Source organism: Polypterus senegalus, chromosome 17 (genome assembly GCF_016835505.1).
Source record: "Polypterus senegalus isolate Bchr_013 chromosome 17, ASM1683550v1, whole genome shotgun sequence".
Taxonomy (NCBI): Eukaryota; Metazoa; Chordata; class Cladistia; order Polypteriformes; family Polypteridae; genus Polypterus; species Polypterus senegalus.
The window spans coordinates 11,430,338-11,444,727 of record NC_053170.1 but is presented as its reverse complement, the minus strand read 5'-3'; the positions used below and the strand labels follow the sequence as shown (position 1 = coordinate 11,444,727).

At 42.3% G+C, this 14,390-nt stretch overlaps 1 protein-coding gene across 2 annotated transcripts in view; it reads right to left on the bottom strand.

The window, feature by feature from the left end:
- Nucleotides 1-14,390, bottom strand: part of rab5c (RAB5C, member RAS oncogene family) — a 77,689-nt gene that overhangs the window by 7,010 nt on the left and 56,289 nt on the right. For both annotated transcript variants that reach the window (XM_039740790.1, XM_039740791.1), the window contains exons 3-4: nucleotides 7,868-8,019; nucleotides 2,620-2,742 (exon numbers count right to left, since the gene is read on the bottom strand). In XM_039740790.1, the coding sequence (XP_039596724.1) occupies nucleotides 2,620-2,742; nucleotides 7,868-8,019 (275 nt within the window). The remainder of the gene's footprint in view (nucleotides 1-2,619; nucleotides 2,743-7,867; nucleotides 8,020-14,390) is intronic.

Genomic DNA, 14,390 nt, shown 5'->3' with positions numbered 1-14,390 from the left:
GTCATAGTCTTAGTTCTTTGAGGGCTGAATATTTTTTCCACAAAACATGTAGTTTTCTGAAAAGTATCCAAAGCAGGGATCTCACACATAAATCAACCTAAAATATCAGTTGCTGGGTGAACTGTGGCCACCAGTTCACAGTCTCTGTGACCCACTAACACTGAGGACTTTCAGACAACAAACTATTCAGCAAAACTTTGAGAAGAAACGCACTGGAGTTCCTTTACACCAGTGTTTCTCAAATAGTGGGGGTGGCGTGTTTGAACTCGGGGAACATGCTTTATTTTTCTTTTAAATTTTTTTTGAATTTAGAATGCACTTTAAATCTTTTCTGTTACATTTAATAAAGCTATTCTTTGTTGTAAATTGGTCCATATTTCTTTCTTTTTTATTCTCTTATACGTTAATAAGGATACAGTGTTATGCAGAGGTGTACTTATAACAATTTTATAGACAAATGATACTATTTATAGGGGGCGCGAGATGTTTTCTTCTTCCTAGGGGGGGCATGACAGAAAATAATTGAGAAGCACTGCTTTACACCAATGGCAATACACCTTTATAGCGCCTTACACTGACTGCTCTATTTTTCTTTAGCCAAGTCGCAAGTTTTTTTTTTTTTCTTTTAGTCATTCTGGTATTTATTTCAGAGGGGGGTTTGTTTGTTTGCTATAATTAACTGCTCAAAAAAAATTAAAAGAACACTTTGAAAACACATCAGATCTCAATGAGGGAAAGAAATTTTTCTGGCTATCTATACTGATATAGACTGGGTAATGTGTTATGAACGAAAGGATGCCACATCGTTTGATGGAAATGAAAATGATCAACTTACAGAGGGCCGAATTCAATGACACCCCGAAAATCAAAGGGAAAAAATGATGCGGCAAGCAGGCGGGCGAGTCCATTTTGCCGAAATTTCATTGCAGTAACTCCAAATTGTACTCAATTGTTGTTATGGCCCCCACATGCTTGTATGCATGCCTGACAACGTTTGGGGAGGGTGATGGGGGGTGACTCATACTCCTAATGAGATGACACATGGTGTCCTGGGGATCTCCTCCCAGATCTGGACCAGGGCATCACTGAGCTCCTGGACAGTCTGAGGTGTCAGATGGACCCAAACATAATGTCCCACCCAGAGGTGTTCCATTGGATTGAGGTCAGGCGAGTGAGGTCCAGTCAATGGTATCAATTCCTTCATCCTCCAGGAACTGCCTGCATACTCTCGCCACATGAGGCTGGGCATTGTCGTGCACCAGGAAGAACCCAGGAGCCACTGCACCAGAACAGGCTCTGACTATGAATCCAAGGATTTCATCCCGATAGCTAATGGCAGTCAAGATTCCATTGTCTAGCCTGTAGAGGTCTGCGTGTCCCTCCATGGATTTGCCTCCCTAGATATATCATCACTGACCCACCACCAAACCAGTCATGCTGAATGATGTTGCAGGCAGCATAACGTTCTCCACGGCTTCTCCAGACCCTTTCACATCTGTCACGTGTGCTCAGGGTGAGCCTGCTCTCATCTGTGAAAAGCACAGGGCACCAGTGGTGGACCTGCCAATTCTGGTATTCTATGGCAAATGCCAATCGATCTCCATGGTGCCCACTAGAGGACGTCGGGTACTCGGGCCACCATCATGAAGTCTGTTTATTTTTGTCAGAGGTCAGAGACATTCACACCAGTGGCCTGCCTGCTGGAGGTCATTTTGTAGGCTCTGCCAGTGCTCATCCTGTTCCTCCTTGCCCAGTGAGTCCTGCTGATGGGTTAAGGACCTTCTACGAGGGGTCCTGTCCAGCTCTCCTAGTGTAACTGCCTGTCTCCTGGAATGTCCTCCATGCTGTTCAGACTGTGCAGGGAGACACAGCAAAACATCTGGCAATGGCACACATTGATGTGCCTGCCATCCTGGAGATGTTGTCCTACCTGTGCCAGCTCTGTAGGGTCCAGGTACCGCCTCATGCTACCAGTAGTGACACTGACCGTAGCCAAATGCAAAACGCATGAAAAAGCAGATGAGGAGGGAAAAATGTCAGTGGCCTCCACCTGTTAAACCATTCAATCCAGTTTTGGGGGTCATCTCATTGTTGCCCCTCGTGCACCAAAGCAGCTGAAACTGATTAACAACCCCCTCTGCTACTTAACTGACCAGATCAATAGCCCACAAGTTTCATTGACTTGATTCTATACTCTCATTAAAAAGTGGTCCTTTCATTTATTTGAGCAGTATATAATAATATCTATTTAAGGAACTTTTTTAAAAAGCCAAATTTCCCCCTTGGGACAAATAAAGTGTTACCTATCAATACAACAAGGAATACTTGCTATAGGCACTGCAGTATTTTTTGCACCTACACATGTATTATATAGTGCCATTTCATTTCTATCTGTCATAATTCCTTTCATATCTATTTCATCTAAGTATCAAACAAAGACCAGTGCTACCGTGCCCACCTTAACACATATCCCACCTCACACTTCCAACACAATAATTGAGCATTAGGGAGACATCGAAGCAGCTGGGAACATCAATCAGCATAACAAAACCAAAGGGTAAAAACACGCGATAGGACCAATGCAAAAATGTTTGAGACCATATCCTTAAAACTGCCCACCTGGAATTCGACGGCTCTCTTGCTAGCGAGGTCAGCCTTGTTTCCTGCCAGGGCGATGACAATGTTGGGACTGGCTTGCCTCTGAAGTTCCTTTACCCAGTTTTTAGCTCGTGTGAATGTATCCTGCAGAGCACACAAAGCATTAACATATGTTCCATAACTTGCACATGCCAAACTTTAAAACCCCCAATACCTCAAAAGTCAGTGAAGCACATTAATAACTGCACCTTATACAGTGGCTTGCATTAGTATTCGGCCCCCTTGAACTTTTCCACATTTTGTCACATTACAGCCACAAACATGAATGAATTTTATTGGAATTCCACGTGAAAGACCAATACAAAGTGGTGTACACGTGAGAAGTGGAATGAAAATCATACATGATTCCAAACAATTTTAACAAATAAATAACTGAAAAGTGGGGTGTGCGTAATTATTCAGCCCCCTGAGTCAATACTTTGTAGAACCACATTTTGCTGCAATTACAGCTGCCAGTCTTTTAGGGTATGTCTCTACCAGCTTTGCACATCTAGAGACTGAAATCCTTGCCCATTCTTCTTTGCAAAACAGCTCCAGCTCAGTCAGATTAGATGGACAGCGTTTGTGAACAGCAGTTTTCAGATCTTGTCACAGATTCTCGATTGGATTTAGATCTGGACTTTGACTGGGCCATTCTAACACATGGATATGTTTTGTTTTATACCATTCCATTGTTGCCCTTGCTTTATGTTTAGGGTCGTTGTCCTGCTAGAAGGTGAACCTCCGCCCCAGTCTCAAGTCTTTTGCAGACTCCAAGAGGTTTTCTTCCAAGATTGCCCTGTATTAGGCTCCATCCATCTTCCCATCAACTCTGACCAGCTTCCCTGTCCCTGCTGAAGAGAAGCACCCCCAGAGCATGATGCTGCCACCACCTTATTTGATAGTGGGGATGGTGTGTTTAGAGTGATGTGCAGTGTTGTTTTCCGCCACACATAGCGTTTTGCATTTTGGCCAAAAAGTTCCATTTTGGTCTCATCTGACCAGAGCACCTTCTTCCACATGTTTGCTGTGTCCCCAACATGGCTTGTGGCAAACTGCAAACGGGACTTCTTATGGTGTTCTGTTAACAATGGCTTTCTTCTTGCCACTCTTCCATTAAGGCCAACTTTGTGCAGTGCACGACTAATAGTTGTCCTATGGACAGATTCCCCCACCTGAGCTGTAGATCTCTGCAGCTCGTCCAGAGTCACCATGGGCCTCTTGGCGGCATTTCTGATCAGCGCTCTCCTTGGTCGGCCTATGAGTTTACGTGGACGGCCTTGTCTTGGTAGGTTTACAGTTGTGCCATACTCCTTCCATTTCTGAATGATCGCTTGAACAGTGCTCCGTGGGATGTTCAAGGCTTTGGAAATCTTTTTGTTGCCTAAGCCTGCTTTAAATTTCTCAATAACTTTATCCCTGACCTGTCTGGTGTGTTCTTTGGACTTCATGGTGTTGTTGCTCCCAATATTCTCTTAGACAACCTCTGAGGCCGTCACAGAGCAGCTGTATTTGTACTGACATTAGATTACACACAGGTGCACTCTATTTAGTCATTAGCACTCATCAGGCAATGTCTATGGGCAACTGACTGCACTCAGACCAAAGGGGGCTGAATAATTACACACACCCCACTTTGCAGTTATTTATTTGTAAAAATGTTTGGAATCATGCATGAATGATTTTCATTCCACTTCTCACGTGTACACCACTTTGTATTGGTCTTTCATGAGGAATTCCAATGAAATTGATTCATGTTTGTGGCTGTAATGTGACAAAATGTGGAAAAGTTCAAGGGGGCCGAATACTTTTGCAAGCCACTGTAGGTACCTACAGATGCCAAATGCCTTGTGGGTAATGTCTGACGATTACTTACTCCACTTTTGCCCTAACTTAGAGTAGACCAGATTCCTTGCACAGCAGTCGTTTAATGCAAGGACCACATCGCTCCACTAAGATCCCCTATTGTCTTTTGATAAAATTGAAAATGAAATGAAAATAATGAAAAATGCCACCCAACCCTGATGAAATTCCTTTGGTTGGCCTGCCTAATGTACATTTTATAAAGTGGTGTGCCCAAGCACTTCTCCAAGATTCCCCAACCTCGGTCCTGTGGCCCCACTGTGACTGAAGGTTTTTGTTCCAACCAGATTCCTAATCAGTGACAACACCTGATAACACTGATCTCATTTAAATAGCTGCTATTTTTTCTTTTATTCTACATTCAGAAAAGCACAGCAGCATGATTTTTACATTTATAAAACATTTAGAAATATTTCTGCTTTTGCTATTGATTTAAATGCTTAACTCTCTTTTGTTGATTTCATTCTATTTTGCCCTTTCTCGGTGCAGCTTTTCCCTTTTGTTGTATCTTATTAATGACAATTAAAAATGAGCAGAGCAGACACCCAGGAAAACAACACAAAATAATCAAGGGGTGCAAGTACTTCAGCATCAGACCCCCTAATTAGTAAATAATGGATTAATTAAACAATTAGAACACCTAGAAAAATAGAATGAAAATATTGGCAAAAAGAAAAAATACATTATTCCCATATATCTACTTGGTTTATTTATATACATACACAACACATATAAAGAATTAAAGGAACAATTTTTAATCAGAGTATAGCATAAAGTCAATGAAACTTATGGGATATTAATCTGGTCAGTTAAGTAGCAGAGGGGGTTGTTAATCAGTTTCAGCTGCTGTGGTGTTAATGAAATTAACAACAGATGCACTAGAGGGGCAACAATGAGATGACCCCCAAAACAGGAATGGTTTAACAGGTGGAGGCCACTGACATTTTTCCCTCCTCATCTTTTCTGACTGTTTCTTCACTAGTTTTGCATTTGGCTACAGTCAGTGTCACTACTGGTAGCATGAGGCGATACCTGGACCCTACAGAGGTTGCACAGGTAGTCCAACTTCTCCAGGATGGCACATCAATACGTGTCATTGCCAGAAGGTTTGCTGTGTCTCCCTGCACAGTCTCAAGGGCCTGGAGGAGATTCTAGGAGACAAGCAGTTACTCTAGGAGAGCTGGAGAGGGCCATAGAAGGTCCATAACCCATCAGCAGGACCAGTATCTGCTCCTTTGGGCAAGGAGGAACAGGATGAGCACTGCCAGAGCCCTACAAAATGACCTCCAGCAGGCCACTGGTGTGAATGTCTCTGACCAAACAACCAGAAAGACTTCATGAGGGTGACCCAAGGGCCCCATGTCCTCTAATGGGCCCTGAGCTCACTGCCCAGCAGCATGCAGCTCCATTGGCATTCGCCATAGAATACCAGAATTGGCAGATGCACCACTGGTGCCCTATGCTTTTTACAAATGAGAGCAGGTTCACCCTGAGCACGTGACAGAAGTGAAAGGGTCTGGAGAAGCCATGGAGAACATTATGCTGCTTGTAACATCATTCAGCATGAGCAGTTTGGTGGTGGGTTAATGATTGTCTGGGGAGGCATATCCATGGAGGGTCACACAGACCGCTACAGGCTTGACAAAGGCACCTTGGCTGCCATTAGGTATCAGGATGAAATCCTTGGACCCATTGTCAGACCCTATGCTGGTACAGTGGCTCCTGGTGCACGACAATTCCTGGCCTCATGTGGTGAGAGTATGCAGGCAGTTCCTGGAGGATGAAGGAATTGATACCATTGACTGGCCACCACACTTTCCTGACCTAAATAGAACACCTCTGGGACATTATGTTTTGGTCCATCCAATGCCACCAGGTTGCACCTCAGACTGTCCAGGAGCTCAGTGATGCCCTGGTCCAGATCTGGGAGGTGATCCCCCACAACACCATCTGTCATCTCATTAGAAGCATGCACCGATGTTGTCAGGCATGTATACAAGAACACAGGGGCCATACAAAGTGCTGCGTACAATTTGGAGTTGCTGCAATTCAATTTGGGCAAAATGGACTAGCCTGCCACATCATTTGTTCACTCTGATTTTTGGGGCGTCTTTGAATTCAGGGCTCTGTAGGTTGATCATTTTCATTTCCATCAAACGATGTGGCATCTTTTTCCCATTGAAATCTGATGTGTTTTCAAAGTGTTCCTTTAATTTTTTTGAGCAGTTTATATATATATATATATATATATATATATATACACACATATATACACATATATACAGCTCATGAAAACCCAAAATTCCTATGTCAAAAAATTAGCATTTTTCATCCAACCAATATATATGTATACACACATACATACATACAGTACAGGCCAAAAGTTTGGGCACACCTTCTCATTCAATGTGTTTTCTTTATTTTCATGACCATTTCCATTGGTAGATTCTAACTGAAGGCATCAAAACTATGAATGAACACATGTGGAGTTATGTACTTAACAAAAAAAGGTGAAATCACTGAAAACATGTTTTATATTCTAGTTTCTTCAAAATAGCCGCCCTTTGCTCTGATTACTGCTTTGCACACTCTTGGCATCCTCTCAATGAGCTTTAACAGGTAGTCACCTGAAATGGTTTTCAATTCACATGTGTGCCTTATCAGGGTTATTTAGTGGAATTTCTTGCTTTATCAATGGGGTTGGGACCAGCAGTTGTGTTGTGCAGAAGTCAGGTTAGTTGGACGATCATTTATTTTTCAACAGGACAATGACCCCAAACACACCTCTAGGCTGTGTAAGGGCTATTTGACCAAGAAGGAGAGTGATGGAGTGCTGGAAATGGTCATGAAAATAAAGAAAACACATTGAATGAGGAGGTGTGTCCAAACTTTTGTCCTGTACTGTACATATACACATACATTTATACATACATATATATAATTTTCTTTTTTTTTTTTAACCAAACTTCGTTTTCTAATTTCTATGCTGTTCCCAAAGCACAAAACTTGGGAAATAACAGTTCACTTAATTAGCCCAGGAATTCAATTAAAAACAGAAGCTGGTTGGAACAAAAACCTGCAGCCACAAGACCGAGTTTGGGAAACACTGAACTAATCCAAACCTACTCACAACCCCCAGCCCCCAAATCACCCCCATTACTGAGATACATACTGTGGTAGTGATTTCAAATAAAAAAAAAAAAAAAAATGTCAACCCACCCCTGATGCAATTCTATTGGTGGGCCTGTCTGTGGTACATTTTCTGAAGTGGTGTGCCCAGCATTGCTCCAAGCTTACCCCAATCCAAACCCCCTCACAACACCCACCTCCTCCACCGTTCCCGCCCCCACTTCAGTGAGATACATACTGTGTTAGTGATGTCAAAAACAACAATGGCAGCCTGTGCCCCTCTGTAGTACATCGGTGCGAGGCTGTGATACCGCTCCTGTCCTGCTGTGTCCCAGATCTCGAACTTTACCGTAGTCTCATCCAAACAGACCGTCTGTGTGAGGAAAGCAGCTGAGGAAGAAGCAGAAAGCCAAAAAAGAAAAAAAGTCACAGTCTGCTTCAGCGATACACTAAGCCACAAAGTGAGAGCAGCAATCCAGTCAATCCAAGCTGTCAAACTCCATTTGAAATTCTGACTCTTTCAAAGTACTTGAGAAGCGTCTGAATTTCTGCCCAATTGATATTAACTATTAGGTTTTTGTAACCTAGGAAGTGTAACTCGTTCTGATCTCTTCACTTGTGATGACTAATTCTGTAACTTTATCTTGTAACACTTGTTCCTAAACGGCTCCCCAGACTGACGTTTATGCTGACGTCTTTTGTAAGTTGCTTTGAATACAAGCATCAGTAAAGCAAATAAATGTTAATGTTAAATTTTCTTTTTCGTGGCATCACCTTTATATAAAGATACTGTTTAACTCTTTGAGGGCTGAATATTTTTTCAGTTTTCTGAAAAGCACACACTGCACTGGTTTCACACATAAATCAACATAAAACGTCTGTTGCTACGTGCTGGGGCTGCTGTTGGCGCATGTTTGGCATCTCTGGCGGCAGTGGCTGCACAGGTGTGCCTCGATGGCCAGCAGGAATGCACAGTGGGCTGGCTGGCTGCCTAGCTGTCTTCGCACAGCAGGTGGGTGGAGGTGGCAGTTGCAGTGTGACGCAATACGGTTTGTACCTCCTGTCATCATAAGTGGTGGTCCTACCAGGCGAAGGCTGCTGTAGGCGAATCAGCTGCATGAATGTGTTCAACACCACAATCATCTGGAGACTGATCAGCTGATGCTGGCCCCTCAATGTCATTTTTGATCTCCATCTCCAAATCGCTTGCATCAAATTCCAAGTTCGACAAGTCAGAGTCCAGTTCAGTGCTAATACGTAAAACGTTTATGGAGTATTTTAATTTGCACATCTGCTTTAGTCTCTCAACAGATGTCGATGCCATTTTAGAGGTTGCTTGCTCTTCGCTACTCATGTATGTGCAGGGAATCAAGGATAAATTAGCACAAGCTACTTAACTTTCCTTCTAGCAAAGAGAATCAAACTAAAACGTAAGGGTGGGTTTTGTTGCAGTTTACAGCCGATTACTGTCCTCTACCCCTGAATTTCGACAAAAGTCAACCTCAGCCCTGAAAGAGTTAAATGTCAAATCTATCTTGATATGTCCACATATGTTAAAAATCAGGAGTGGTCTCCCCGCGATTTTCTCGTATACTCAGATATGGGGATGGATATTTGAGGAGCAAACCGCAAGACAATTATTATATTTTTATATTAAGTACATTAAAGAACCATCAACAACAAATCAAATTAAATTTATGATATATTGAACAATTATCCATCCATTTTCTAACCCGCTGAATCCGAATACAGGGTCACGGGGGTCTGCTGGAGCCAATTCCAGCCAACATAGGGCACAAGGCAGGAACCAATCCTGGGCAGGGTGCCAACCCACCGCAGGACACACACACAAACACACCCACACACCAAGTACACACTAAGGACAATTTAGAAGCGCCAACCCACCTAACCTGCATGTCTTTGGATTGTGGGGAAACCGGAAGGACCCCACGAGACAGGGGAGAACATGCAAACTCCACGCAGGGAGGACCCGGGAAGCGAACCTGGGTCACCTAACTGCGAGGCAGCAGCGCTACCACTGCGCCACCATGCCGCCTTGAACAATTATTATAAAAGTAAAGTTGAATAAATCGGACTCTGCAGCTGCATGAATAAAATGTAAAGTACCACTTCCGGTTAATGGAAATAGCCCAAAAGTTTATAGTAATCTACGTTTTGTACCCAATACTTGTAGGCAAAATTTGGTTGACCCAAGTGAAAGCGTACTCATGTTACCGTAATTACACAAACACACAGACATACTGTAACTCCAAAAATGGTATTTTTTGACTTGGTGAGGTCTTAAAACATTAAGATTCATCAAAACCTCGAAAATGGAATTTTTGGAGGATTCCAATACATTCCCTACAGTTCGTATACAAGAAAGTCAGGGATGTCTAAAACGTCGAGGTTCGTCAAAATCTTGACATTGAATGGTTGGACGATTACAATACTTTCCCTTTACTTCGAATATGAGAAAAATAAAAGGACCAAGCTCCTCATGGGGTGTACGAACGTTTTTACATAACTGCATAATATATCATTACAGTGGAGTATTTCAGTATTTTTCATGGTGATCTATGAGGCAATTACTGTAGCCAAAGGGTGCATTGACTACAAAAGAACCAAAATGTTCAAATGAATACTACAGAACCAAATGTTACCTCTTAACAGATAACATAACATTCTCCAATATGTCCACTCTGATTAGCCCTTTACATAAAATTTGAAAGTGACACTTTGCCAGGTAATCTTATTTAGGAGTGAAGCCAGGAAGCACTTCCTTATGCAAAGAGTTGTGGGAATCGAGAGCAAATCACTGACACATGGAGTTGAAGCAGAATCCTGGACATCCATCCATCCATCCATTAACCAACCCGCTATATCCTAACTACAGGGTCACGGGGGTCTGCTGGAGCCAATCCCAGCCAACACAGGGCGCAAGGCAAGAAACAAACCCTGGGCGGGGCGCCAGCCCACCGCAGAAATCCTGGACAACATTTAAGAAGTCTCTGTATGAGATGTCGGGACAGCTTAACTACTGTAATTAGCTAGAAAAACAAGCGGGACGGACAGAATGGCAAATGTTCCCGTGAGTTAGCCATCCACAGATCATTTTCAATCTGCCTCTCCCTTTCCAGTTCCAAAAAACGATTTTAGTAAATTAAGAAGTAACATTGAAATGAGCTACACAACAAACGCTTCAAAAAAGGGGCAAGGGTGAATTCCTTCAAAATTACCAAGCAAAGTATACAACCTTCTTCTGATGCCAGTATGCTAACAAATTCATCTGACCTTTATGTGTATTTCATGTTCGTTCGCTCCATTTCTACAACATATAATATGCTGTAATACAGAATGAGTGTGGTAAACTGGCTGTAACCTTAAGACTTGACTCATATTTAGTGTAGGCCTGCCCAGTGACCATCTACAGTACCCTCTATAATCTTTGGGGGAAAAAAGACGCATTTTACCTTGATATCCCTCCTCTGCCCCACAGCTTAAATTTATAAATCAAATAATTTAGATGTGATTAAAGAGTACATTGCAGACTTTCATTTCAGGGGATTTGCAAAAATTTCAGTCACAATTATCCACTCACTCTAACCCAAATCAGACCAAGCCCATTCTCAAATGATGGCCCCAATCATCTGCAGCATCTCCGTCCCCCATTAAGAACGCTCACTCGCAACTTCTGTTTCTATTTCTCACTTGGAGAATCGAATTTAAAGAAACTGAGCAAGGGAGGGACACAAGGTCTGGCAATCACTTAGGAAGTTTCAGTTATTTACAAGACATCCTGTTTTAAGACGCAGAGGCCAGCAGACACAGCATTGCACTTCTGCTAAACAGCAGAAAGGAGGCGTGGGGTTCATACATTCAACCGTCGGTCTCCTGCTTGCAAAAAAAAAAAAAACTCATCTCTGCACATTCCTGGACGGGCACGTGAGCCACCCGACACATTAACAAACTGCTAGATGGCAGCGGTCACATGTTGGGCGCCACTCAAGGCCATTCTTGCTACCTTTGACCTTCCTGCTGATGAGAGATTTCACATTGAGAGACGGATCTGCTGACCAAGCCCCTCTTTTCCTTCAAGTACATGGGTGGCTGAGTTCCAAGACTGGGGGTTGGCAGGGGTGCTGGTTTGTGAGGTTCTTTAGGTGTTCTTTTTTTGTCAAAACCCCCCGCTGCCTTTCTCTGGGAAACTGGAAAAGCTACTGAGCAAAGCAAAAGAGGAAGCAAAACAACAGAAAGCTGCCTCTGAAAAGCAAGGCAGGCAGAAATGAATTATTAAGCAAACACATTCATCTTAAAGTGGTCAGCCCTGAGTGCTTAAAAAAATAAATAAATAATAACATAAAAGCCACACACACACTTAAAAACAGTCAAGCGCCAACAAGCAGGCAAAGTTTAAAAGGACCATTCAGGCCCTGGAGAAATATAACTTACAGGCAGATGTCGGCTCAGAGCGACAAGGTGGGGTAACCAACCGCCTTTTAAGTCTTGCCCGTTGCAGTGGACCATCACGTTCAAGAATTTCAAGCTTGAAAGCGGGTTTAGGCCAGAACATACAGTACCTTTCATGGTGGATGCCACCATATTCATCATTGTAAAATAGAAACATGAAGGGTGGTACGGGTAGAGTCCTGACTTACTTATCTGAACAAGTGACCTCATGTTTACCAGTCCACAACTTTATCTTTACCTGGGTCACACTTTCTGCCAATCAGCTGCTCTTGTGTTTCCTTGAGCCTTTTGTAATTGCAATTAGATTTTTGTTTTTAATTCAAATCATTGAACCAAATTTTCCTCTTGAGACATCAAAAGGTTTTTACAGAGACCCCAAAGACATTGCATTAAAAACTCACAGCCAGCAAGACTTCTTCTGTCAAATATAAATCTGTACAAGTAAATAAAATACACTGCCTTAAAAAAAAAGTATTCACCTCCTTGGAAGTTCACACATTTTCTTGTTAAACAACATTGAATCACACTTGAATTAATTTGACTTTATTGGATACTGAAAAAGACCTTAATGTGAAAATGAAGGGAGGTTCTGCAAACTGATCTATATTAATTACAATCCCCAGGCGGGCTCTACGTGCCAGCACCTTATTCCTGAGGTCCCGCCTCCCCTCGAGTTTGCACGAATAAATCGGTGTCGCAAAATCAACTGGAATGTTCCAGCAAATTATAGAAAAAAAATCCCGATCTAAATCCGTTAAGTAGTTCTTTTGTGAAAAGCAGACAGACAGAAATGAAAGGCACTATTAGACAGATAGAGATATACTGGGGGCTCCGTCCCCTGCTCGCCAACCCTCGGGCGGGCTCTACGCGCTAGTCTGCCGCTCGCGTATGGGGAAGCGGATGTACAATTTAAACAGATTGTTAGTTTCATGGGAATTCTTACATATGCATAATAGAACTAACTTTTACATTACAGCGAGTTAATTAACCATAATAAAAAAATAGGAAAACGTAATAAATTGAAAGAAAATTATGTTTCATGTTATGTTAGAGGTATTCATGGCGTTATACGTTTTTGTTCTGTTTGGCTTTGAAATTAACACGCAAATACTTTTTAAACTTACACTTTTACTGTAAAACTTCAGTAAAAACTATATTTGGAAATAATTTTTCATCAATATCGCACTGAATTTTGATTCCATGTTTGGACTTACATTGTGACAACACAACGTATAACTGCTCGTGAGTGAATTTCATTTCTTTCTCTCTATTAAATAAAACGACTTTTTTCAAATGTTTGTCCCTGTGATTTGTTAATTGTCTTTGCAAAAGCTATTCTAACTGGAAACTGTAAGCATTTTAATACGAATGGCATATCACGATCTCCTATGGTGTCTAATGTTGCCCCTTGAAGATGTACTACATTACCTTTCTTGTTGCCTGTTAATATTTTACATGTCAGAACTGTTCGACCAATGCTGAATACAACGAATCTTGTCCTACTGCATAGCCCACCACTCAGACATCAATTACGCAATTACATCACGATTCATCCTTCTTTCAATAGTAATTCAGCCGGTGGAAGACCAGACAGTGTTAACAGTTGTAGATATTCTACATGATATTGTAAGCTGATGTCTTCCGCACCGTCACCACCAACTGTTTCAGCTTAGTCGATTGATACGCATTTAACCAATTGGCCATGTAACAGATTGGCAATTATGCTTGCCAACAAGGGTTTCTCCACCAAGTAGAGAGAGATTCACTCAAAAAAGGCCCTGAATATTCAGTTGGAGCTCTCGTTACAATGAAGCAACCCGAACCAAAAAAAAATACACTCCATACCTTGACGTATGCTTAATCAAATGCATTACATGCGATGCTGGAAGTGGTTTCCATTTTCTGCCAGACACATTTCAACGTGGCGCGCCATATTCCTGAACATATCAGCAAACGTCTCGGCGGGGGAGGAATAGCAACAATTTCAAGTTGGATGTTTTCCTTCAAATCTTCCACAGTGTGAGGTTTGTTCTGATAAAACTTTTCCTTTGAGCAGACCCCAAAGGAAGAAGTCTGGTAGGGTGTCAGATCCAGCAACCAAGGTGGCCAAAGCCCCTTTGAAATGACCCTGATGCTGAAGAAAGACTCAATATCTGCCAGGCTCCTTGTTGATGTGCGACACGTTGTTCATCTTGCTGGAAGTCACCTTCCGTTAACTCACGATCATCCAGTTGATTCGGACATCGCTTAAACGAATTGGTGACCCAATAGGTTCGCACCATGAAGACGCA